General features: G+C 44.7%; 1 protein-coding gene across 3 annotated transcripts; it reads left to right on the top strand.

Annotated features, from left to right (window-relative positions):
- Positions 1-9,740: 9,740 nt before the first annotated feature.
- On the top strand, positions 9,741-26,662 carry LOC143164444 (transmembrane protein 182-like). Of its 3 annotated transcripts, none has more exons than XM_076347058.1 (5): positions 9,741-10,037; positions 12,620-12,737; positions 14,947-15,045; positions 17,702-17,839; positions 22,770-24,658. In XM_076347058.1, exons 1-5 carry the CDS (start codon positions 9,885-9,887, stop codon positions 22,967-22,969), a joined length of 708 nt encoding a protein of 235 aa, XP_076203173.1. In that variant the 5' UTR covers positions 9,741-9,884; the 3' UTR covers positions 22,970-24,658. The 3 variants fall into 3 exon arrangements, with proteins under 3 accessions (XP_076203173.1, XP_076203175.1, XP_076203172.1); XM_076347060.1 differs by lacking the exon at positions 22,770-24,658 and adding an exon at positions 24,686-25,468 and having other exon boundaries at positions 9,748-10,037; XM_076347057.1 differs by lacking the exon at positions 22,770-24,658 and adding an exon at positions 25,790-26,662 and having other exon boundaries at positions 9,758-10,037.
- The last annotated feature ends 202 nt before the right edge of the window (positions 26,663-26,864 follow it).

The raw sequence follows: 26,864 nt of genomic DNA, 5'->3' as shown, positions 1-26,864 counted from the left end.
CTGACTCTGTTTCGTGGATAGCTACTACACGTGTAGATAATGTAAATAAGCCGCACATTGAAAAGGACAGCATGGACAGGGCAAAATATGTGGTTTGCGTCAAAACGTGCTCTTATTGCACAGCGCTGGGTTTTTAACAGGAACCAAGGAAAAAGGCGCACAGCTGAGCACTAGCAATGCAAAGTAATGTCTGAGAGAGAATTTCTAAGAAATGTCTAGGAAAAATTAGTCTGTTCAGCCTCAGAAAATTGCTGAAACTGTCTACAACTGCAAGAAAGGATGTTTTAATAAGGTGAGATATCAGATCTTCTCGTTAGTCAGCAGGGATAGACTAAACAGCAGGGAGCATTTAGATTATATGTTAGGAAAAACTTTATAATTTCAAGGAGGGTTTTATTAGGCAGTGGAGCATGCCACCAGGAAAGACAGCAGAAACGGCGAAAGATCTCTTCTGCTCCTCAGGAACTGATGGGTCCTGACTATGAACATTAATCGTGTGAAGTCAAAAGTTTAAATCATATAGTTAAATAAGGCATTGTGTCTTACCAGAGGGACTGTCCCACACCTAGATACAGTTCTTTTAATGAAAACTTATTGCAGCTGCATTAAAAGGGAAAAAATACATTCTTACTGATTTTTTAAAAATTTATTTAAGGAATGGTTCACCTCGAAAGATAAAACAGGGAAGCTCCAAAACCAGTGGCAATACCAGGAGATGAGTGTGCCAGCCCTCGCCTAGATGGGCAAGCCTTGTGCTGTGGTTGGTTGGTTGCCGCAAGCCTGCAAAGCCCCTCTAAGATGATCTCTGCTGCCATAGCCGAGAGCTCTAGGGTCAGAGGAGGTTTGAATGCGTCTCCTTAGAAGACACGGCAGAGGGAGGGACCCAAAACCTCGCTACTGCGGAGCGCTTCTGCCAGGAAGGGTGCGATCCCCTTTGCAGAGCAGATGCAGGTAAACTCCAGGGATAGTACCGGAGGAAGACAGATACCTCCACATTTGGGTAATTTTCTTTGAAACTCCAGGTAAGTGTTCAAGCCTTCGAATTCTTGTCCTTGGCTGAAGCTGATAGGGTAAGTTTTAGCATTGCAAACATCAACATTTTTCTTTCTCTTCCCCTTCCTCTGCATTGAAAGATCCAAGAGTATTTAATCTGAACAAGTGGCTCTTTCTGAAATAAAAAGAAAAGAAACTGTAGGAATTCGCATACTCCCCCCCCCCCCCCCCCCCCCCCCCGATATTTTTTGACTTCCAGACCAATCTCCTGTGTGCAGAAATACTCCATTAGGAGACCACTGCCTGGTACACTGGGGCTTTCATTTTAAATTAAAGACACAAAATTGTGTGTATTTGCTTTGCAATGACGTGGAGGTCTCATTTTCATTTGAACAAACTCCTTTACAATGTCCTGACGTAAGCTGATGTAGTTCATTTTGACTTGAAGGCCACTCTTCACTGCCCCATCATTGGAAATTCACCTCATTGCAAACGAAAATTGGACCTTTTAGCCTTATGTGTGTATTTTGTGTGCGTATATACATATATGTACGTATTTATTGATTTTAGTATAAGTCCGTCATTGTCTTCAGTTACTTTATTAAAATTTTGATTTGTTTCTTAGTTTAATCCATCTTGCATGGGAATCATGTGGCTCTGTCTACACTTTGTTTAGAAAACTGCCCATTTCTGAATATGTTGTAATATGCGACATATATGAACATGTTGTAATGTACTACGTTTCTATTTCAATTAAATATGCTGTGTTATGAGATCATCTAAGGGTTACTACCTCCTTGCATCCGCAACGCGCTCACGATGACATCAGCGGTAGCTGGTGACACGCGGGGGTGTCTCTCCGGGTGTCATCGGTCCGGCACAGCAAGCCCCGCAGATCCGCTTTGAACAGCGGCGCATTCAGCTCTGCCCCGTGCAGCCCTTGGTCAGTGATCACAAGATCAAGGCAAGCAATTGTAACGCCTGAGAAAAATGGTCTGTTTATTGGCGTAAGCAATTGCATACAAGTGAGAGGAAAAAAACCTACTGAATCTGAAGGTCCTCGGCTATCTGGGGTTGAAATGTCCGCTGTTTACCTGCAGTTTAATGTCCCAAGTGTTTAAAATTTCTCCTTAAGTTCTGCACAGTAAACAGCTATAGAAAGATTTACTAAGATGGGTCCTTTTTATTCTGTAGCTGGAGAGCAAAAAGGAAAGTAAATCAAGTTGCTTGCCAAGGAGTTTTTAATCGAGTTTTTTTTTTAATCAAGAATAGAAACTTTGTGAATCCCTTGGCCAATTCTTGCTTTTTTTTTTTTTTTTTAGTTTTTCTTTTTTTTTTTACTTTTGGCTTCTGAACTCTCTTGCTTTTGTCCCAAATATCGGGATGTCTGTACCATCTTTGTCTTGTACAGCACTCATCATGCTTCTGGGTACTTAAATAATGATCTTTTTCCATTTGAGTTTCCCATCATGTAAAATGAGTTCTCTGCAATATTGTTATGGGCTACCAAGGGCCTTATCAAATGGTGGCTGTTTTGGCACATGTAGATTTCTTTGTAATACAGTAGTAGGCAACAGAAATGGTTGGAAAAATCAGGACACTTCCAGAAAACGGAACTGAAATTTCATCTGTTGTGGAAAAAAGAAAAATACATTTTGCTTGCATTCTTTTGAAACTGTACATTTTCATCTCACTTTAGCACAACAAGAGACATTTCGATGGCAGGGTCTCCCAGCTTCTAGAAATTGCGGATATTGCTCGGCTCCAGGTGTGCGGCTCGGTGGCTCGTGGCTGCAGAGGCTGCTCCAGCCAGCCGCGCGTCCCTGTGCACGTGCACTGGCCAGATCCTGCGCAGATCCCAGCCCATTAATCCTTTTCAACCCTGCTTTGCTGGGAACCATAAATACCTCTCTGCTGTATTAACAATTTGCTTGATCTGCAGAGAAGACAATATTCTGTGCAGTACATACTTTCCCAGTGAGTCACTCTGCCCCAAATTTAACCTTCTAGATACTATGGGTTTTTTTCTTAAAGTTTCTTTACAAAATATAATAGCACAGCTAAAGCTTTCATGAAGTATTTTCCAGTTGCTTAGTGGCCAAGCCCTCTGACTAGTGTGTATTTCAGCCCAGAATACCTTTGATAGTCTGTGCCAGTATCCAATGTTGGTGGTCTTAAAATTCTACAACTGAGTGGAAAACTGTTAAATGCTCAGGCTTCAGAGCATGCCTAATTAATTCTTTCTAGGGTTTTAGTCCTTTAAAAAGTGTTAAAAACATGGATTCAGTGTATCATTGAATATTGCATGGTTCTGTGGAAATAAATTGCATCAGTTTGATTCCTTTAGTAGTTCAGAGAGTTATTGCTCTGTGCTTACTCTGGAAGTTTACAGGAGTCTTTTGAAAGTTAAGGTTAAAATAGGCAAAAGTTGCTAATGACGGGCAGTAGCTCAATGGCAAAGTGAGAGCCCAAAAACTGCATCAGAAAAGTCTGGGCACATAGATCAAGCAGCCACATTTAAAAATCAGGCTATAAATCTCCCTTGCACTCGCAACACCAAAAAGCATTTGTGTTCAGCACGTGGACTTTTTTTTATTTTTACTTTGACCAGAAAATCACACTTGTGTTTGTTTTATTTCACGACTGCTTAAGGAGATTATAATGGCTTAATCCTGGAAAGTACTGGCAACACTTAAGGAGCAGGTGAGGCAAATTTGAGCTTTTTTCTCTCCTGACATCGAGTATTGGGGGGTATTCAACCTCATAAGAAACATTAAGGATCTTTCAACATCCAGGCTTATGTGCTTCTTCCAAGAGACACGTAGACGGGAGAGATGAAAAAGGAGCACGTGATGGAGATGAACTGGTGATTATAGTTTTAATGCAGAATTAAAGGGGCAAACGTCAATACGGATATCTATTCCTCTCCCTTCCCGTGCACTTCATACTGGGGGGGTTGCTCTTTGCAAAACCGTCCGGGGATGTCAGTGGCATTTCCAAGGCAAAGTTGGTAGCGCTTGTCGTGGTCTGGATGGCTTTGCTCTCCTTCTTGGTTTCTTCTTGTTCTGAGGTTTGTGGAGACAACAGTAAACGCAGAGACCCACGAGAGATGTTCACCCCGTCTACCTAAGGAAACACTACGTGGAACATCTTTCAGAGCACGACAGATTGTCAGGGTAAGCTCCAATGCAGAAAGGTATGCAGATTTCCAAAGGGACTTGGGGAAGTCTCTGAAGGCAGCCCTGAAATCACATCTGTTTATAAAATTGCAAGAAATCCTCTGCTTTCAGCATGAGAGAGTGAAAATATGTTGATCTATCTACATAATATACAATTTTTCTGCGAGCATGGATCAAAACACAAAAAATAACGATAACTCAGACTGTGCTGATGGAGTCTTTGATCAATCAAAAGGTAAAACACTCGTTCTGTGAAAAATCTGAGCTGACTAGCCCCAGCTCCTTGCTAGAGTGTGTATGTTTTGGAGACTCACAATTTCAGTTTAAAAGCTTAAGGGGAAAAAAAATCACCAGGGTCAATTAGGAAATAAAGGTCATTAAAATGTCCAGGATACGACTTCCCTTTCCTTACACCTAGGTCCTAGTGCTGTCCATGGTGGCACCCTCGTTCGACCTCACTGGAAAAGAGGACCCTGAAGGCAGCTCCCCGCTGGCACCAGAAGAGGTAAGGGAGGAAAGGGAGGGTCGTTTTCCTTGGTAATTAAATGGTATTTGTGTCTGACTTTTGCACGGATCATGGTGATGGTCAGTTAAGACACCTACCTAGCTTTGGTGTAGCATTCCAGACATCGCAACGCAAGCTGCAAAGGACAACCAACATCATCACCAGTTTCTATAGGCTTAGAAAGTGTGGCAGGGCATTACTTTTTGTTTTTGGTTTTTTTTTTTTTTTTTTTGCTTTTGTTGTTGTTTTTTTTTAGGATGGGGGTCCTAAGCCTGTAGCTATAGTGCTCCAGGGGTGTTATATTCACTCAGGCACCAGCTAGTGATGAGAGGAGGCTGTAGACTAGTTTGGGATGATTGCTCTCCTCCCCTCCACGGCTCCCCACGTAAATACCTGCCTTCAGGCTGGGGAGGCAGGCAGAGGAGCTCTTGGTCTGCCCAGCGCCCGTGTATAAGGTAGCCTGTTTGACACGCAGAGACTTGCTTTGTAGGAGGAAGCAAGCATGATCCTAATGGTCATTCAGGCCAACCAAGAGCTGCATCACCTTCTGGAGGTGCCTCTCGGACCTCGTGCTGAGGGGTGGGATGGACCGGGCAAAGGATCTACAGGACCTGGGGCCAGTGGGCCGAGTGTCGGTATGAGGGCTTGCTGTTCCTGGCTGGGAAATCGTTTCTTTCCTTCTTTAAACTAAAGATCATCTCTGCTGGAAGAGTAAAATCAGGGCTCCTTGAGCCCTTGGTGGGGCTGAGAGGGGGACAGTGAAATCCCGTTATGTTAGAGAAATTGAAAATCTACTATCGATTTCAGGATTTATTCTACAGTATTTTTTTATAATAAAAGCACTTTTATTCCTGTTTTCTCCCCCCTACCCTACAACATGTTGCAAACACACAAAGGGTTGCAGAGCTCAGGCTGGGCAGATACCGGGCCATCCTCATGGCCTCACTGTGCTTTCTTTATGGCCTCCCAACAGCAAGCGCTGGGTGTGGGATGTTAATAGTGTGGCCCCAGGTCTGCAGTCTGACCCCCAACACTCTACACATTTTCCACAGGGCCAACATTTCCACACAGAGTTCAGATGCAAAGGCATCATCATAAAGCAGCCCAGGAAAAGATAAGATGAAAAAATATGGATGGGTCGATCATAATTTAAAAAAACATTTTATTAAAAATTTTACATCAATTTAGATATTTAATAATTGCTTTCATCCTTTGATAGATATCACAAGGTGTTTTGCCCTCCAGACTGGAACTTTTTCCTTGAAAAAGTTGAAATGAAACATTCAAAATGAAGAAACCCCTTTCTTAAAATTTTTCCAGAGGTACTCACTCACCCCAGCCCTTCCTCGAAAATGATTCGGTTTTTAAACCCCGTATTTTCTGATTAGTTTGTCAGAAAATCCCCAGCCATTTCTAACTGCAGAGGAAGAGAGGGGGGCTGGAATGATTTGTTGGTGGCTTTCTTGCCATTTCTTCTTTCTTTTTTCCCTTTCTTTTCTTCTAGTATACGTGTGTCCTGTCTATTAACAAGGCTGACTATTGCATTGTACAAAATCTATATGAACAAAATGCTTGCACAAACCAGAATGGGTCGGAATCTTATATTTAACAAAGATGTTTTTTTCTGAAGAGTAAAGGAACTATTTTTTTTCTATTAGTCTAGTTTGCAAGACTAAAAAGTCTTATGAAAAAACATTCTTATGATAAGAATTTTAATTTTATCTAATTTTTTTCCCTGAGCAATGGGGAAATAGAGAAGCAAGGAAGGTACAGAGGGCTGAGCGGGACTGAAGGAGTTTGCTCCTTTGGTAGCCCCCACAGCCTGCTGGTGTGAGGAGCCGGCACCTTCTGGGCTGGCTGGACGCAATGGGGTTGATGCCTAATTAAAAAAAATAATCAGGCTGAACGGAAGGAAGCATAAGGGGGCTGTAGCTCCATCACGTGCGTTCGCCGTCCCCGGCAAGCCTGGGTGCTCCCACCACACGCTGCTGGAGCAGCTGCACCATCCCCGTCCCTGCAGCTGCCGGTGCCCCAGGCACGGTCTCATTGTCCATCATGTCCAGGAATTTTTCAGATCCTAATGGTGATGAGCACGTGCTTGGGGGTTTGCCAAGGAGAAGGGAAAGCTCGTTGCATGGAGAGATGTTTTGACCTTGCAAGCTCAATTCCTATTCCACAGCCTAAGAATTTGGAAAATGTTTGGCTGGGCACATAACAGCCCGTGAGGAGCCAAGGCTGGGCACCAGCACGACTCCGCCGCAGCCACGCAGGGGTTTTTCTGCCAGTGGGACCAAGAATTGCTGAGGACACCTTCCAAATGGCAAACAGCACTAACTTGCAAATACGCATTAGCATAAATACAGCAATGCCAAATACAGCTGACTAAAAAGCACACACATAAATGTGGAAGTGTGCATTAATCCCTTTTTTAAAAATACACAAGTGCCCGCTTTGCATTTTAATTTTATGCAATTGCAGTGCAATCTGCAAAAAAAGTCTTCACTTCTGGTGCGCAAACCCTTGTCTTCGCTGAGATCCTTCAAGCATTGCCAAAGCTCCCCCGTCAGTTGTGTTCAGCTTTGAGATATAGATCACAAGAATAGACGGCAACTGATTTTTCTTGTCACTTCAGACAGGTTTAACCAGTATTACTTGTTAGTTAAATGGCAACTGATTGAAATTACACTTATTGAAGATTAATTAGGTGATAGACTTTGTATTTAATCAACCATTCAATACGAAGAGGTCATCTCATTGCAGCAATCGTTGTGAGATGGATATGTTATTGCAGTTCAAAACCATGGAAGAAGAGTCGATATGCTGGGCTGCCCAGGGATGGCCTGGGAGAGGGTTAATACGTGTAGGAATGGGATGAGCAAAGGTGATGGGAGGGTTGGCCAGAAGCACCTAGGTGCAAATGCATCGCAGCAGCAGGGATTGCTTCCAGCAGAGATGATAGCTAAACGCGGGAGGGCGAGTAAGTGGCCAGGGAGGGACAGCGTGTGTTTATTCATGCAGAATTACAGGGCTGAGGAGGGCTCATTTCCCAAGCAGCACTGCCGAGAGAGTGCGGGAGGAGCGGAGCTGCTCGCTGCCAAGGGTTTCGGTGGGAGGCTGTATGATTTCTCCTCTCCCTTAGCTGACTAAATAGTTTGCTTGGAAGAAAAGGGATGGTTAAGCAGGCCAGAGACATGATGTATATTTTCACTTCCCTGAAAATGGCCTTTGTACTGCGGCTCGCCCATCAGGTGCGCATCCACTGCTCCCTGTCTGACGGCCACGCAATGATGCTTCTACCTGCCGAGAGCAGCGGCCAGCCCTGCTGTGAGGACTTTCATCCTGTTATACAAACATCAGAGGGCATTATTCCATTTTAGCGACCAATCAAGATGTAAACCCAACCTTTGAGACGACCCGCTGGCCCTGTCCTGCAGCTCCCGGTTGCCTTGCTCACCCACCGCCTGCTCCGCCATGCCGGATGCAACAACATCTTCTGCCTTCCTTGCGCTCTTGCCCCTTGCAGCCACGCTCTAGCTCTAACTAATGGGGCTGTGTGGACTGTGGCTGAGTTTTGACCTTGCATGACGGTAAGTCTGCAACCTGGCCCACCTCTCCTTTCTCCACGTGTCTGTGCGGGGACTCCTCGGGGCAGGGACCTCTTTCCTGGATCCTATCGGATGCCTCACGCACTTGCGGTCAGGTTAAACAAACAGCAGCTCTGCCCCTGTGACAGTGAGGATGAGAGGTCTAATGTATTATTTAGAAGCTATCCCAGCCTGCAATATTTAAGAAAGAATAATGCAGAGGATAGAATAAATTATTATAATTTAAAGTCTATTGTGCTCATAGAAGAAGAGTGAGCATATTCATCAGTCCATATGCCTCAACAGTTGGCTAGAAGTGTAGTCAAAATTTTACCCAACCCTCTCCAGTTTCCCTAACCAGTGTGCAGTTTCTCTGAGATACCCATATGTTCACAGTTAACTTTAACTATTACATTAATCTGGAAATTAATTTGGCAACACAAAATCCCATAGGATAAGGAAGTCAACATCTTCATCTATTCCCCTTTTTAGAACAGGTCATGACCTAGGCTAAGGTTAGAAAATCAGAAGCTGAATTTTCACTGTAATTTAAATTTGCTCCCCAGCCTCCTGGCATGGCACAGGAATATAGTTATTGCACTACAGAAATTATAATTTTCCTAGTCTGGCATCCCGTTCCTGGCAGTGATCTACAGCAGATGCTCCAGCAGAAGATAAAAACATTAGGAAACAAATGGCAACGAAATTCCATGCAGGAATGTCCTCGTCGCCATGAGATACTTCTTCCACAGCAGGCTCAGGCGGTGGGAGGGGTATGGATGCTATATAGTCTGCTCTTCTGTGGCAGGAGAGAGAACATCTTTCTACAACTGCATAGCAAGACACTCTAGGTATATTGTTATGTACACCCCACTTTAATGCTCCTTGTCTAGCTAGATGTGGACCTGCCCGATTTGAACGTGTTTGCACGGGTTGATTGCATCACTTCTGAGAGCAACCAAGATATTTAAGATCTCACCAATGGTTTAGTGTTATTCCTTGGATCTCTGGGGTTACTCTGTGTGAAAGCTGCATTAGCGTTTTGTTCAGAGGAAGCAGGAGCTGAAGGAGACGCATGTTCCACAAGTGCCGCTTCTGCACTGCGCTTGCGAGGACACGGCTAAAGGTATCTCACAGCAACGGCTGCAGAAACTGCAGACTCCGTGACATGGTAAAGATCTTCGAGTTCAGATCTGCTCAAGCCATGCACAGCCTCTCCGCTAATCTCATGCGCAAACGGGGTTTTAAAAACTCTCCAGTGTCCTGGGCAGTTCTGCATCGTAACCACTCGTGACCTACAGATGCTGCCTGACCGGCCGAGGCTAAGGGCTCTCTGCACCACTCTTCTGAAATGAACAGCCGTGTGTTTATTTGGAAATCTTCCTGCTCTGTCTCAATAGCTATTTGTCATGTTCCTTAATGCCACAGCTGTTTGGTTACGCCAGGTCATCTGCTTTTATTAGTCCTGTTCCCACCACCCACTGAAACTCACACCAGCCGGGAGAAGATTATTATCCGTGTCCAAAAATAACACTTCTCTCATCCCCCTCTTCCAGCGACCCTGGAAACTTCAGTGTTTTTCTTCTTTTCTGATTTCCAATTCTGCTGCCTACCTGCTGCCCCATGAAGGCTGGAGTAGCCGCCCTCGCAGCTGGGATCCTCGGCGGCACCGGGGTGTTGCTCTTTCTCATCGCTTTCGGGACGGATTACTGGCTTCTAGCTACGGAGACCTGTGGCGTCTTCGAGCGTAGGAATAGCACTCTGCAGACCGGGGAGGTAAACTCTGAAATCTTGTCTTACTTCAGAAGAATTGACTAATTTAAATAATTTAAAATTTTAAATTTTTAAAGTTTTGAATCTGTGATAATATTTACGCTCATTGAAAGTGACCTGCTAATGTAAAATGTCAGCCTGAGCTAACTTTAAAATCCAAACCAGCATTTCCATAGTATCTAGCATTTTGACTGAAGTAAAGTGCGTCTAGGAAACATTAAGACAGCACCTCTGTAATCTGGCAGATATCAACATTAGGGAATGAAAGGCAAAAATGTAAGAGCTTTACTTGTTGACAGCATTTGCCTCTAAAGACAGAAGATATCTCCTGATATTTGTCATTAAAAGATTTCTTCCTCTGGAGTTTCTTAATTTAAAAATAGTTCATATTTTAAGGTGTAGGACTTGGCAATCATTTACATCTGAAGCGATATGACTACAGCAGAGACAGAAAACAAAAGCGAACATCAGATGCAGAACAGAGTAGACAAGAATTCCTGCACATCTAACAAGAGGAGGCCTATATATTTTAAAATTAAGACTTACATAGGATTTTAGTTAGCAGGAAATGTAATTTTCAAAGGACAGTTTGGTATTTTAGTGCTAACTGCTGGTATCACTTGTTTATAGATCCTTCCGAAAGTTTGATTTTAGCTGCACTTGCTATTGTCTAACTCTTCAATGAAATAACAACCAGATCAGTTCCCTGAGCCACCCACTCTTCAAAAATGTTTTTGCGCTGATCGATGTGTGGTTTCAATTACAAAATGACAGGAAGATCCTTGTTGTGTGCAGACTTTTTGTTACTTCAAAGTTCAATCCAATTAGGTTTGATTTTTTTCTGGTGTGGTGAGTCACACTTGGTAAGCATCATGATGCCAGCAAGAAATATTTTCTTTCATTTCAGAATCCCATAATCGAATGTAGGACACTGTTTGCTTGAGTCATGTTTCCAAATGACTTTGTGGGAAAAAAAAAAAAAATTACGATAGAAAAACTGCCTGGCAGAAGACACTGTCTTTACTGTCTAAAGCAGCGCAGTAAAGCCCTGGAAATGGCAGAGAGTCACGGACGGAGGAGTGCCGCTCAGTTTTTGTGCACTTGGGAAATGACGATGTTAATTGTTTCAGATTTTTGTTTGTGCTGTTGTCTTTTAAAGTGGAGAGACTAGAGACGTTGCACTGCATGACATGAATAAGCATCTCAAACATTTCAGATACGCTCTTGGCCAAGTGTTATTGTGCCTGTCACTAAGGCAGAACGACTTCAAAAGCGCCAGGCAGAAATAGGAACTGCTCTTACGCTTTCTTCTGAGCTATTTTATTTCTATTTCAGACGCTGTTTCTATTATTTCTATTTCAGTTACTAGTTGTGTACAACAGGCTGTGTTTTTCCCTTCTCTGCCCTTTCTTAAACTGGCAAATCCTGTCCCTTACAGATAAGGATGGTCTCGAGTATCTGCCAAACAGCGATTAAATGTGCCGTAGATGCACTAAGTCAACAGCCATCCAGCTGATGAAGTTTGAGGGCTGCATGTTACCATTGTCATAGTATTTTTATCCTGAAAGTAAAAGGAGAATCAGGTCAGAGCTCTGGAAGCGGTCATGACTTGATGCATAAAAACCTTGAGGCAAGGGAAGTATCTTCTAACACCTCCTCGTTGAGTCCTGTCTCCTTTCCCTAGTTCACAGGGTCCAATCCTGTATGGAGTTTATCCATCCTCCACAAAATGTAATTTTAGAACAGTCACGTCTCCTTTACCTAATTGTATGTGAGAAAGGCAAAATTTATTTTGGCTATAGTTTTCATAAGTTTTTTGGTAAATAGACCGTGACTCAACTTTGCAATACCCTTCCTTCTGGAAAGACCTAAACCTTGTGCTCGCAGGTCTGGTCTGGGGGTTGAAGTAGACTCACCAAAAAAGGAAAAATTGTCAACATCCCTATCCTGGTCTACGAGAAGACTGGTGTGAGCAAACAGTGATTTCTGTCTCACAAAGGTTTAGTATAACTTCTACTGGGCTCAGCAGAGGGAGGGAAAGAAGAGAACCTTTGGGCTGGTGATTGGGAGGGGCTCAATGGGAGTGTTAGAGTTGGGCTGTCTTCTGGGGTTAAGCCAGACCTTACATGGATCCTGCAGAGTAGCAAGGACATCTGAACTGTGGCATTGGGTCACCCCTAAAATTGCTTACTGGTAATCATCCTGCTTCCAACTGGGTACAACAGCAGTAAAACTTACTTGAGGAAGGTATTTAAGAAGTAGAATACACCCAGTATGCTCTGCTGCCCGGCATACCCACCCAGCTCTGGCAATCGGTGGTTTAAAGATACTAGAGAAAGAAGAAACTGTTTTGTGAAGGTCTGCAGGATGATTTGTTATCAGAACATTTTGTAGCTCTGATTTGACAGAAAGGCAAGAACAGCAGCTGCCTCTGTGTTCCTCAAACCCTCCAAAACCAACTCAAACAACAACAAATGAAAACCTCAACAAAAAATGAAAGCAACAACTGCCTAAGCAAAAAATACACTTTCCAGCTTTCCACCGTGATCATCCCTGTATCAGCTTGGGCTTTCATTCCTCCACAGGCTGAAACGCCGACAGAGGTCAGGAAGGAGATCCTCACTTTCCATCACGAGGGCTTCTTCTGGCGGTGCTGGTTCTTTGGCAAGGGCCACCTGGAGACCATCTGGACCTTCTGGTACAGTGAGTATGATGCCACTGCACTGCATTCACAGCATTCGCTCACAGTTTGAATTGCAAACAAGCACAACGAGGGCTCCCAGGGATGAAGAGACAGTTGTCTCTCTTTTTTTATTTCTTTTTTTTTTTTTTCATTCTCATTGTCTCTCTATCAAAAGCAAACTTGGCTCACCCTTTCTGTGCTCTTTTTTTGACTTGGATTTTGCTCTCAGAGGGTTGTTCACAGAGATGTAGGAACCTCTTGATGCCATTTAATATATCACCTACAAAGTCTTATGGAGTGGTGGCTTCCATCAGCAAGACCAACTCTCCCCCCATATCTCTTGATGTTTGTGTGCAGCTAAGGTCTGCTAAATTTGAGCCCATGCCTTTCCTGGCCCTTGGCATTGCTCTTCTGTTAGCGTTTTCAGCCATCGGAGTGTTCCCACCTCCCACTGATTTCAGCACGGGAAAGGCTGGACACACACGTGCGTGGTCTCCCTGGGTGCTCAGGTCCTCTAGCAGTGGGCAGTGGTGGGCCACGGAGAGCTGTAACCACATGCGTTTATGCTCTTAAGCACACAAGACCTTTATTTTAAGATCTTGCCTGTTTTGCTTTTTAAGGTCATTGAAATTACACGTGTGAATAAACAGAGAGGGATGCAAAATACTTTGTTTTCTGCAAGCGCGTTCACTCTTCAAAAAAAAAATTGAAGGAGAAGGTGAAACCTGTTCTGAGACACCAGTTGGTGCTGACTGGTGGCCCACGTGCAGTGAAGCGTGGGGTCTTGGCCCAGTGAACCAGGTGCTCCCACCAGAAAGAGCAAAGGAGTGAGACCACCCCACAACGCGCCTGGCACCAGCGCCGCCGGCAGCCGAGCCAGCAACCAGCTCGCCTGCGTTAGTAGTGCGCAGTGGGTAATTAGAGGACAGCCTTTCCCTGGGAGGCCCCGACCCCAGAGACGTATTGGGGATAAAAAAAAAAAAAGAGAGATTTTAAATAAGTTCTGCAAAGGTATTGAACACTGCAAAAGCCTTGACCCTGCGCTCGCTGGCGCTTCGGTCTGCTCAAAGATGTTTATGTGCCTGTGGAGCAGCGTGATCGCCTCGTAGGGCATTTGGCTGCAAATAATGCAGGTTCCCACAATAAATTTGCTGTGCAGAGATTAAACTTTCAGACGACTTTGCTGTCCCCCGCTCCCTGGCTTGTGTTGCCCGTAAAATCTTGCAGGAACAGTTACTGCCGCTGTTCAACTGAACAACGTGAGATTTCTCACACAGAAATTTTTTTATAAAAAAGGACAGGCTTGAGAGAGGGAGTTTGCCATCTAATTACATTATATGGAAATACATGATATAATATAATGTTACCTGAAGTAAAATGACTCTTTCTGATAACTGGCAAATTTGTGTTACTTCTTTAGGTATTTATTATAATAGGATTGATCATGGCAAATTAATTTGCTGCTCTCATGGATGTAATAATTAATTCAATAGGTATTCCATAGTCAATTTAGCATGAACTAATGTCCACCTATTATAAAGTGTTCCTTTGAGCTGGGGAACATATTTAAATAAGTGGCCAACCATTAATTAATTCATTTAACATTCATTCTATTACCATTAATCACGATAAGCCTCAGTGGTATTAATATTGATGGGGCACTTCCATTCTAATTGTGTTTTCCCTTCTCACAAACTGGAGGTCTTGTAAGGTAGCTTGTTCTGCTACCCAAACACCTTTGCACCTTCCAGGCGGCCTGACACGTTTTCTGGAGGAAAACAGCAATGGGAATATTTACAGTAATTTCAGCTGGCCCATCTTTTATGATTTGTGTCCACCTCAGACTCAGGTTATGAAGATGAGAAGATGTATGGGTAGCAGTCTCAGATCCTGTTATGCCTCCCCTCTCTCATCAGTCTTTGTCGTCTTTTTTCTTCTTTTTTCTTCTTTTTTCTTCTTTTTTCTTCTTTTTTCTTCTTTTTTCTTCTTTTTTCTTCTTTTTTCTTCTTTTTTCTTCTTTTTTCTTCTTTTTTCTTCTTTTTTCTTCTTTTTTCTTCTTTTTTCTTCCTAACCAGGATTTACTATCCTTCTCTACTCCCCAGCCTTCTGTCTTCGGTGAGGGTTTTGTAGGTTTTGCAGACTAGGGCATTGCCCTCTGAATTCTGTAACTGTGATCTTGCAGAAAACAAAAGCAAACCGGTTTTTTTTGTTGTTGTTGTTCTTTTTCAGCCAGCCAAGCACACCCCAAGTTCTGCATGCATGGCTACCTCTTTCCCATGCCCATTGCTCTCGGACCTTTCCCCCATCCTTCCTACGACACGACCGCAGGTGGGTTTCTTTCCTGCTCTCCCAGCAGCTCCTTTCCCAAGCAACCGGGCAGAGATTTATGATGTGTGTCAGTGCTGTGGTTCTCCCATTGCAAATGCATGTGGCCAAGCATGACCAAGACATTTGGAACGCTCCTTTACAAAATGGCCTTGCTTAGTTGACTGCCCCGAGCCGTGAGCACATCGAGATGTCCTCCCACGTCTCCTCTCCTCCAGAGCCAGCCGTGCCTGGCCATAAGCCGTGCACCCTCCTGCTGGGTGCTCGGTGCCTATTCCCATGAGCAAGGGAGGATGCTAAATCCATCCTCTTCCTTCTCCCACCTCCTCGCTCGCTGGGAGGAGCTGGAGGCAAAGGGCTTCTGACCCATGGCCAAATCCAGACCTAGCGGGAAGCAACACAAATAATTTATCCTGGGCGGCAGGCTCGTGGCAGTCCAGCGCTGACTCGTTTCCAGAGTCTGGCTTCCTGAGAGAGCTCTAGTGTTGATCTGTTGCGAGACAAAATAAACAAGCACTGGAAAATCAGTTAAAGACCAAATTGTTAGAAGATCTGCGTAAGTGATTGGCTTATTTTTAATACACCGAATATGACACAGTTGGAGAGCTCTCCTTTCAACTGGTTCCCTTTGTATTTATGTTTCTCTATATTTTCAGAGTTCTTTAATGAGTCAGCTGCTGTTAGGAATTTTAATTTGCTAAATTGGTGGCAGCAGCTAGAATTAATTCAATGATCTTTTTTGAAATGAATTGATTTCTTTAAATAGTGTGCATCACTCTGCGTTGCCTCCGGGGATCCGGGGCAGGCATACTGCACAAACAAACATCTTGACCTTTTCCTTAGCCTTTAGCAGTACCTTTTTTATTTCTATATTTTTTTTAATGAGGAATTAATTAAAAAAAAAAAAAATTGTCAGTAGGAGCATGTGAGGGAGAGCAGCTAGTTTCTTTTGCTGTGCTGTGCAGGATTCCTGCCTCGGGGAACACGCCGCAGTGTAAAATGGATACGAGGGACCTGTCGATGGTAGAAGGAGGAGCCCATCGCAGGCTGTGTGCAGCAAACATGCGGGTTAAGCGGTGGGATTTTTTCAGCTTAGGAGAGGCAGGCGTGACGTCTAGTTTCTGAATGATCTCGCTGATAAACACACTATTTTTTCCGTACTAAATAAAGGGCCCTGGAGGCATCTGTCCCTGCCTGTCAGCCCTTGCTATGAAACCCTCTTCAGCTGCCTCCCAGAAATGCCTGTTGGGACGGATCCCGGGAAGGTTCCGGGGAGAGGATCTGCACAGGGGCTGCACCCCAGGGTGCTGCGGGGCTCTGCCTTGGAGGCTCCCGGCACCCACCCCGCTATGATCCCCGGGGAGACGAGGATGTCTCAGCACCCACATTTAGGGCAGCAGGAGCATTGGGCTCCTCTGCTGCACCAACCCCGCTGCAAAGCATTCGGACATCTGCAGAGAGCAGACGCTTCTGTCGTTAACACTCATTTTATTTCAAACCAGTCCATCCTCATATGCAAATGATGACAAAACAGGAGGCCGTCCAAGAAGAGGGGTCCTCCAGCTATTACCTGCTCCAGAGATAATTCTGCCTTATCTGCATCCTCTTAGGCTCCCTGAGAGAAATGGGTGACGGGAGGTTAAACGTGAAAATGAATTCTGTGGTTTTGGAGAGTTCAAGATACTTATCTCTCCCTAAGTGGCTCTCCTGACAAAATGGTTTCAAATGAGTAAAATGCATCTTCTCTGTATCATTTTTCTTTCAAGTGTGTATCATTTCAGCATTACCCACTTGCTTGTGCTCGGCTTAAATCTCTCTAACTAGCGCTTCTGAAAAACAACAGGCAGAGCGAGATGCAGTGGTCCGAGGGCATCAGATAAATCAGGGGAATGGGGAGCAGGGTATCAGAGGGTCTCTGCCTGGAGACCACCACCTTTGGCCAAGGTTTACGACGGTGACTGGAAGAGACTTGGCTACTGGGGGACTGAAATCAGTGGGCTACGTCACATCCCGTGGGATGTGGTGGACGCAAGCTTGCTCGGCTCTGGCTGGCGTGGTTGCATGAAGTCACAGCAAAACCCCCAAATTCAGTGGATGAAGAGGCAGCTGTTCTCTTGCCCTGTTCTCTTACTTGGAGTCAAGCAAGGCCATTCATGGGGGAAATCATGAGCTCCCATTTTTCCCTGCAGTCCTGCTAACAAAACCCGCCTTTATTTTAAACCAGAAACCTGGCACCTTCCGTAAGTTTTAATTAAAACGGAACAAAGATGTGGTCTGATTCCGTCTCTCCAAATTTTGCTATTTTCTTTCCTTTCTTGCCAAGCTCTTCCATCCCCCACAGGCACAGCTAAGCACGGTGTCCTTTACTCTCACCCCCTTTTGTGGTGTGCTTCCCCGGCAAACCCTTCCAACCCCTTGTACTCATTCCAATCCCATTATGTAGGGCATGACATTCAACCTGAACTTGCGCTGGTTCCAGGCGCATTGCACCCATGCCGCAGCAGGGAGTTAGCAAAGCGGGAGCTCCAGCTCTGCCTAACACAAGCAGCATTACAGGTTATTGCTTTTGCTGTTGCTGAAGCAGTTGTTGTTAAGTATGGACTTCCAAAACCCGTTTTTCCTCTCCTTTCCCCTGACTTTACTCTTTTTGACCGTGCAGTGTACAGAGGCTTCTGGACGGCGTTCATCATGCTGGCCATCGCCGCCGGGCTGGTGGGAGGGCTGCTGCTGGTGTGCAGCGTGCCCTTCGTCAGCCCCGGGTCCTACAAAGTCGGAGGTGGATTCCTCCTTGCCTCGGGTAAGCTGCCAAGCTGCGGTAACGGGATACGGCTGGGGCGGGAATGCAGCGGCCGCGCTCCGCTTCGTGCGTGCAGGGGAAGGGGAGGCAGCCGGGGATGAGGCGCTGCTGGAGGCAGCTGGGGGCTCTGATGGGAGCTGCACTGACTTGGAGTAAATGATTTCCTCCTTCCCCCACTGGAAATAAACCTCTATGCCCAGTCCAGCTTTAACAAGATAGTCCTTAGTCCTACCCCCAGGGAGGCTGGGGTTTGGGAAAAATACTTTTTTTTTTCTCCCCCCTACTCTTCTATGCAATGCAGAGGAGCAGAGCCTTTTATTTTAGTAAAGTCCGTAGTAGCATTAACCCTGGGCAGCAATCAGCCACGCTCTGTTCCCCTAAGTCAGTCTTTGCATTTGGGCCTCTCCTGTCTCTGCTGTTAGCATCTGGTAGAGCTGGAAACCCACTGAGAAATGAAAGGCATACCTGGCGATTCAAAATGGGAGGGCTGGCTTAATAAAACCTGAAAAGATAAAGCGGTGGCACAGCAGGAAAATGAATTAAAAATAGGCATTTACTCATTATTCCCACTGCCATTACAAATGATTCCACTGAATTATCACTTGGGCTTTTTCCTTTTTTGTATTTGAGAAGGAGTAGCTGGCTTAACTAGTAGAAATACTTGATTTATAACAGTGACTCAAACTCAGAAAAAAGCCTTTTTGCAACTCAAGCAGCTAAAGGCTGGAGCTCAGCTGAGCCATGCCAAGTGAAGAACTTCATAATGAAGTCAGATCTTTCTCTGTAAAAACAGCATTTAATTACGGATCTTGCACCAGGTCCTGCTTCCTCATACGCGGCATGAATCAAACATGAACCAGTGTCTTTGCTCCCAGTTTGGGCTTTGAGAGTGCTCAAGTTTTTTTGGACCAAAAACATCAATGGAAAGATTTACCAAGAGAGGTCCCAACACCGACCCTGGAGGAACTCCACCTAAACTCCTTCCAATCTCACCATGCCCTCCCATCGTTACCTTTTACCCTTTCCCCCCATTATTTAGCTCCTTATCCATTTTATAGCTCCTTTCCTAATTTCTATCTCCTCCAGATGTACTAACAATTAACCATGTGATGCCAGCTGAGCTGCTTGTTAAAATGAAGCTAGATGACATCTATTTATTTGTCTAAAAAATCTGGAAAGCACTAAATCAATGTGGCCCTACCTGCCTCTGCTAATTCGCTTTGCATTTTGTCCAATTTTCCATTTGCCTCTAGGTCTTCAGTTATTGAAGCGAGGGCAGCAAGCCTGTGGGTATCTGCTTATCTCTTTCTTATATAGTTTAATAAATGCTTGGTTAGGCTTAATTTTTCCAAAGGCAGATTTCATGTGGTTTTACACACACGGATTTCATTTGGGAATGCAAGACGTCTTGCTATCAGATCTCCGTCAGGTACCAATGCCTTCTACTGGGTAGTGTTGGCCACTTGACACGTGTGTGCGTTGGTCATCTCTCCTTGCGAGACTAGGGCCGAATATTTGAATCCTCTCAGATGTGACACCCTGGCTACCTCAGCTAAAGCTCTACCTCTTCAAAACACTCAACTTTCAGCCCAAATGGAAAAACTGAGATTGGTCACCTTCTGACGCTGGCCAGATAAGAAAATATCACACAGAAAAGGACGTCGAGTAATATTGAATCACCGTATTCCTCTTTTATTTTTCATTGTTTTTGCACTTTATTTGACTACTTCTTGATTAAAAGGCTGGGGCATAGAATGTGACACTTTTTAGAAGAGCTGCTTATGCATCACATAAACCTCTTGGCATTAGACAAAGATGCCGCTGTTTTAAATTGAAGTTTGTATTAATGCAGTTTCAATCTGAACAGCAATCACTGTTATTAACTGTCATTAGGAGGAACGGGTTCAGCTGGAAGAGGCTTCCTGCTATATTTTCAATCTAAACTGTAGCTAGGAGAATGCAATAGTATTTCAGCATTTTCAGCAAAGTTTGCTTAGAGTTTCAGCTGATCCTCTTTTTTGGGGGGGGTATCCTGAACTCAGACCTCTGGATCCTGCTTGACGCTGGCTTCCTGATGGATTTGGGATGCATCCTTCCATGATTATTTTCTTGCTATCCCTTCTAAAAATATTTTGCATAATTGCGCTAAGCAGTAGGAACAATAGGTTTAACACAGCTTCAACTCCTTAGCTGTCCCTCTCCTTTAGATAGCGGGATGTGGAGAGACGACGCAGGAGAAAGCGCATCTTGTCTTCTAATCATGGCCTGCGGGTCAGTGTTAATTAACCTCCCTCGCAGAAATGATGTCTCCTTGAGGAAGTGTGAAAGCGCTGGCAATTTGTAGAGAGGGAACGTGTTCCGGCAGTTGGATGGTGAGATGGGGCACCATGGCTGCAAGATGACCCGGCCTCTCGGGGCACCCTTTATATACAACTTTATTGTCCATAACCTCCCTCTGCCCCTTTTGGTAGCAGCCCACGCCGAGGTGACGAAACCAGAGCCGTGGTTAATCATTGCAAAACAATGCAACATTTGCCACCGAAAGGCTCCAAAGATATTATTGGTAAAATACGCTCCCAAGCACATTTATGGTTAACCAGCCTGACGTGATCTCGAGGAGTTGCGTGTGCCCCTCCATCGCTGGGGGAATTCAATGCCTAAGGGTGAAGATTGTTATCGCTCAATTAGATCCCTTTGGGTTTCCTCTCCGAGATGCCTTTTATTTACTGTACTTTCAAGAGGACAAATCTGACTGTCTGCCAGCTACCGTAACAAATGTAGTGCTCGGTGGGTGGCACTTCTGAGAGCCCTTTCAAAGGACCGGAGCCATCCCCCTCGATTTCTTCTGCTGGGCGACTCGGGAAATACAGCTGGAGCCCATCTGACATTTGCTGCTTCTCGCATTTGCACATCTACCGCGCCAGCTGAGCAGTTATCCTTGCCAGCCTGTTCCCAAAAGCGCCCGAATTGCATGAGCAAATAGCCAGCGTGCTGCTTTCCTCCTAACATTTGCCATCTCAGACTTAGCTTCAGTGCTTGCAAGGGGGAGGCAGCTACTGACTGGTGACTAATTGTCCCCTTGTTTCAATAGTCAGATGACAATATGATTAATTATCACTACAATGTCACCGAGAGGGCTGGGTGAACGCTGCACTGCAGCTTCTGGAAACTGTTTGAATTGCTGAGACAACTTTGTTTGTGCTCCTTGGTTCCCTGTACTTGTGCTCCTCGGTTTTAATTTCCTTCGGGCATTTTAGAGACCGAGCTTGGAAGTGAGCACATGCTTCATCCAGACCTAGGGCAATTACTGAGCTTGCAGCGCTGCCCTAATACGTCCGGACCAGCTGCATAGCTGTAGGCTTAAGTGAAAAAACGACCAGGGCTCTACCTGGTGGCTTGCTCAGGGGTGGGGAGAGTGCTCTGGAGGGAACGCACGGGCAAAGCGTGACTGTACGGTGAGTTTTCAAAGCAAGCAATAAGGATGCATGTCTCAGGTAATGTTAAGCAACCTAAAGAGGAGCTTGTTATCCGCTTGCCTTACGCTGGAAAGCACAAATACATGATGAACCATGTACAGTCTACGCTTCTTCCAGCTGCTCCAGCATCCCCACTTGTGTGGCACGCATGGGCATGCTTGTACTGTCCCGCAGCCGCAGGATCTCTGCGGCCATGGGCCGTTTCCAGTAGGCAGAGGCAGCACAAAGCCTCTCCTGCGCTTTCAGAGCCGTGTCGTGGGCCTGCGAGAGGAGCACGGCGTGTGCTCAGACCAACCTCTTCTTCAGTGTGAGCCGACTGCATTAAAAAAAAAAAGGCTGCTTTGCCAGTCCCATGAATAAAAATGCTGAATTTTGTGCTCAGATTCCTCTTCCCAAATCAAGCATCTCCATTTTGGCAATCTCAGGCTCCCTACATGCAGCAAAGACTCACAGTTATGGAAAGGCAGCTGAAGATCACCCCTCCATTTCCTTGTTATTAACATCCTCAAGAGGCAACTAGTGAGAAAGGCGAATGAGTCAAAGTTCATTTTTCTTGTAATTAGCAGATTACACAAAAGTTCAGTAGCTTCCACAGAATAAGAGTTAAAGATTGAGTTCACTCACCTGTCCTACAATTAGCAGCTCTAAAGGTGTCACAAGGATATAAAGGGAGAGAAAGAAAAAGCCCGACTCCAATTTACTCACAACGAAGGTGCAGCTCTCCCAGGAAAGGGAGATGGAGCGCCGGGGTTCGTTGTCCTGCAGTTAGCAGTGTACGAAGGAGAAAGATTTAATACCCCGCTTCAATTTTCTTGCAATTAGCCCCTCCCCAGAAGATGCCGTTGACCTCATCAACTCCTTGAAGACGGAGTTTCACAGTTAATTTTTTTCCATACCATCCTAATGAACAGAGGCAAAGAGCGAAGGGGAGAGAAAGAAAGAGATCACTTGGCTAATTTTCCGGTAGAAACCACAGGGATGCTGAGAGGAGCATGGGGATGGTCTGGTTTGATGAGGTCTTCGCTTACGCTTACCCAAACCCAACCCATGTCCTGCGTCTCAGGCACGTGTGCTGATGCAGGGCTCATTTCTTGGGAAGAAAACGAGATTTTTTTCAGTTTTTCAGTTTGCTGCCCAAGGCAGGAAGAAATCTGTCTCTGTACATAAAAAGCCATTTGGGGCTGGCAGGGAACAAAGACGTCTTTCCACTGCGGCTGAGACCAGAAGCCCCAAAAAAGGAGATGGTAAAGTGAGACCTGTTCAAAAGATGAAAAATCCAAAATAAAATAGCATTTTAAAAGAAAAATGCCAAACGCTTACTTTGGTAATATGAGAGTGAAAAATCCTGATATTCTCATTATGATGAGTCTACTAATGTCTAAAAGCGTGACAAATTTTAGGCAGTTTCATGAATACTTGTGATTGTTCCAAGTAAGCATTTTTTTCCTGAACAGTTTTCAGTGAGCTGCCCTTTCTGCGCTTCCACCGTCCTTCTTCGGCTGCACCTGCCCTTTTGATTTTCTTTTCTCGCCGAGGAGATGGTGTAAATCCCAAGGACTCCTTGCCACTCAGCTGTAATTATTCCAGGGAAGAAAGCTGCTTAATTTACATTTTCTTCTCATTTTCCCAGTGTGTGAAAATGTTCTTAATTTAGATGCCGTGGCCGTGCCATCACCTCCAGTACCTGTTTAATAATAAATCCTTCCATACCGAGACCTGGCGCTTCTCCGGGGGCGAGGGGAGGGACCATTTCCCCACCCTTAGCTCCTGGCGAGTTTGGGGAAGGTGCCACCCGCTCACGGGGTTTCCCCACACCCTCCTCAGTAAGAACTGGTAGGTTTTAATCTGATTTCTTCAATAAATGAGGCTTAGACCATCTAAATTTTCCTGGGACAATTCAATGCAAAACCCCTGGTTATTTAAAGAAAAGTAAGATAATTCAAAAGTACGCTACCGCACCCGTGTCCTCTGTTCTGCCAGGGCTATGTTTTTATTTGCGTCTCTTACGGTAGGTATTATAAGTTAATGAAATAGAAATTGATCTTTAAAAGAGCACTTTTCAAGGTTCAGTTGCTATCTAATTAATTTAATTTTAAATTACATCAGTAATAAAGACTTAATTGCCTTCTTATCAATATATTGTATTTTGTAAAGGACATGTGACTATTTAAACATGCAATCGTTTTCTTATAGTAGAATAATTGGTATTTTAAGCATACAGCTATCATATTAAGTGTAAAATATTTATTTGTGCACTTAATTTCAAGTGGTATCAAAATCTCAATGAACATGCAAATGTTACAACAGCTGCTGTTTAACTCCTAGCCTGCCTCTCCAGCAAACATAAGGACTTTTCCATGTAAGGGAGAACGGCTTGAAATAACAGCGTGTGGTGATGTAAAGCCTATTCGTACGGTTACACCAATTTTTGATTATTAAGATTCAATCTTAATGTATAGGAGGCAATTTAATAGACATTACAGCTTAGGATGGGTAGCTTCAACTTCTATATAGCTTCAACTTCTATATAGCGTAGAGTTATATAGAACTAGTCCGTAGTGAGGCTCACGTAGTGAGGACTTTGAACCCTCTGTACCTTCAGATAAGTCTCATTTTTGGCTACAAGATGTGAAGTGGAGGTTTGTAGCAGCAGATGTGCTTATATCCATTAGAAGCAGAAACACAGTTAAACACTGACGTCTTTTCTCTGACCGAGGTTTCAGTAACCACCATCGCTAAGCAGATACATCAATGTCAAGCTTTACCCGCTTCTTTTGCTTAGCATGGGAGTTGGATTTTGTAGTGTATAAGCTGCCAGGAAGAATAATTAAATATCGTACAAGCTACCTTTGATTTAAAAATTGCAAGGGGAAAAATTAAATCCAGCAGAAGCCACAACACATCCACAGAACTGTGTGGTAACTTGTCAACTAAATTAATTTCAAACTGTTCAGTTCTACTATAAAAATATTATAATCTGTGATGTATTTCTTTCATATATGTGTCTATGTGCATACATCTAGATGTTATACCGCATCATTTAAAAATAGCAAGCTTCTAGCTGTGAAGTAGCAAGATCAGATATTACTGAAGTGCTTTCAGATCTGTCATCACACCGTCACTATTTAGTTTTAATATATGTGGACTTTAAAATGCACTATATATATTCTTTAATGCAACACAGTAAATAATATTAGGGCCACTCTAGTTTTTGTCATCTGCTTCATACGGGGGAGCTAGACCTGCAGCCTCTGACTACCATCACTTTGAGTTATGGGGAAAGGAGGTTCCTATTAAGGCACCGAAGCCCCCAGACCCGCCGGGGGCTGTGCCAGGTCCGGGAGGTGCCTGTTCGCCACGTGCTTTTCAGATGTGACCGAGCTCTTCCTGCAAACGCTGACCTTCGATGGGTATGCATCTGGAAATACGAGATCGCGAGGTCTCACGGGAGATCTGCTATTTGGGTCACAGGCATCCTGCAGGGCTCGGGAGGCTCCAAGGGGAGCGGACCCTCTCTACGTGAGATGCTGACCTTGCACTCACTGCTCAGGCTTGAGTGTGGCCTCAGCCCTCCTCCCGTCTGGCTCCAGGGGAGGGCAACGGAGGTCTCACTTGCCAATAAAAAGACTTTCTAGCCTGGTGGTATGAGCTGTTTATTATTCTTTTTATTATTCTGTTATTTAGTAGCCCATCTGAGATTAATATCTCATGGCTACATGCCTTTTCCACTCTACTATGTGTTATTCCTCTGCAAAATAGGATCATCTATACTCCTTGCCGTGTGTTTTAATACCTGGTTGCAAAGCTCAGCTTAAGGAAGGGTAACACAAGATGTGAAGGGGAACTGCCACGAGCGGCAGCAGCCGCTCGGTGTCTGCGTGGGCTCTGCTTGCGCCGGTGCTGGGTGTAGCAGGTTCGATGCCAGATAACGCTTGCCATCAGCAGGACTGATCCCCGTATCTTTGCATTTCTGGTGGAAATTGGATCTGACACTACTTGGAAGGGTAGATAAAAAAAGGAAAAAGTAAGTCTCAGTCTCGCCTTCTCACTCATCTCAGACAAATTAAAAATAAAAAAGGCAAAACAACCCCCCTTTAGGACAGGAATGCAGAGATAGCCTCATGCAGATCCCTGCTGCGAACATCAGCCGTGTTCATGATGGTTTCTCCATGGCCGTATCCAGCTGTAATGGAGCCCTCAGTAGCACCGGCGGCTAAAGCACGAGGCGTCAGTGTGCCTGCGGCTGGGCGGGAGCTGGTCGCGGTGGTGTGGGTCTCTCCCATGGCGAGTGGGTTGGGCTTTCACGGGAACCTGCAGAGCAATGCCATGAATAATAATTCTGCAACGCTAAGCTTTGATGCAAAGGACCTGCAAGAATAAATGGAAATGTGTTGTGATCTTTTCTCAATTTTATTTCTGTGTTTCATATGCTGGTTGTAAGCAGAGAATAAATCATCTTTGTCTCTCTTTCCAGGAGGCTTATTTCTCCTGCTCGTATTTCTCTTTGTGATGTGGAAGGAGTTTGCCGCTGATTTTCGGAAGTACATCCTTCTGGAGAGAAGCGAGAAGTGCATGGACGATGTACCCGTGCACGTGTATTACGGGTGGTCGTTCATGTTCGCCGCAGCGGGGGTGCCCCTGGTTTTGCTTTCCGGACTCCTCTTCTACCTGGTCGGCAGAGACATTATGAAGTCCCTGGAGTAAGACAAATTTGGAGAAGGCCTTTGAGAAAATTGGTGATGGTCCTTGTAATGAAACATACACAAGTTTTGAAGACTAGATCGTTTTTGTAGCTATAATTGTCAGCATAGGTGCATGATTACACTCGCTCTTACATGGAGGCAGGGATGGAGCGCTGAGCATCCAACTGCTGTCAGTCCAAAACCAGCCCCAGCTGAACGTCCAGCTTCAGCACTTTGGCACTTTGGCGAAATTTAGACCTGTCTATGGGTTTTGCGTCGGTTTTCCCTGCAGCCCAAGGAAGAGCCTCCGCTGTGAAATGCGGCTCCCCCGGCTGTCGGCAGAGCCCCGCATCCATAGTCAGCAGGGCTGGAGTTTTATGGCGTTCCCAGCATCCTTGTTTCTTGTAAAAGGTAATCGAATCTGGCTGCAACGGTGTACGCTATAATGTCTATTTCTGAAAAGCAATTAAGGATGATTTTTTTTTTTTTTTAGCTGGCTCTAATTGATGTCAAAGGACAACGATTTTAATGGGATGTCGGGAAACATGAGAAACTTTTTTTTTTTTTTTTTCATTAAAAGCCCTGATTCTGAAGATACAAATGTACCTGGACCTAACCTAACTTTCAATAAGTGAATAAACTCATTTCTGTGGCATGAATCATAACATGAATTAATTAGTATTTCTTTCCAGCACGACATTACTCTGCATTTAATATTTTCCCTGGACGCAGTGTTGTGGGGATTCTCAACCCAAAACCTGAAAGATGGTCCGAGTTGGGAGAAGGGGAGCAGGAACAATAGCACTATTATTTTTTTATTTTGTTTGTTATGGTAGACCATGGGACCTTGTTGCATTCTACAGACGT

The sequence above is a fragment of the Aptenodytes patagonicus genome, chromosome 9 (genome assembly GCF_965638725.1).
Source record: "Aptenodytes patagonicus chromosome 9, bAptPat1.pri.cur, whole genome shotgun sequence".
NCBI lineage: Eukaryota > Metazoa > Chordata > Aves > Sphenisciformes > Spheniscidae > Aptenodytes > Aptenodytes patagonicus.
The sequence above is the reverse complement of the archived record's forward strand: the minus strand, read 5'-3'. Positions and strand labels throughout refer to the sequence as shown.

What these genes read in the sequence shown, in the direction of transcription:
- LOC143164444 (XM_076347057.1), top strand. Translation starts at nt 9,885, where the DNA reads ATGAAGGCTGGAGTAGCCGCCCTCGCAGCTGGGATCCTCGGCGGCACC. An exon ending in CATCTGGACCTTCTGGTACA is followed by an intron (nt 12,738 to 14,946) that starts GTGAGTATGATG and finishes GTTCTTTTTCAG; the next exon opens with CCAGCCAAGCACACCCCAAG. An exon ending in TGGATTCCTCCTTGCCTCGG is followed by an intron (nt 17,840 to 25,789) that starts GTAAGCTGCCAA and finishes CTCTCTTTCCAG; the next exon opens with GAGGCTTATTTCTCCTGCTC.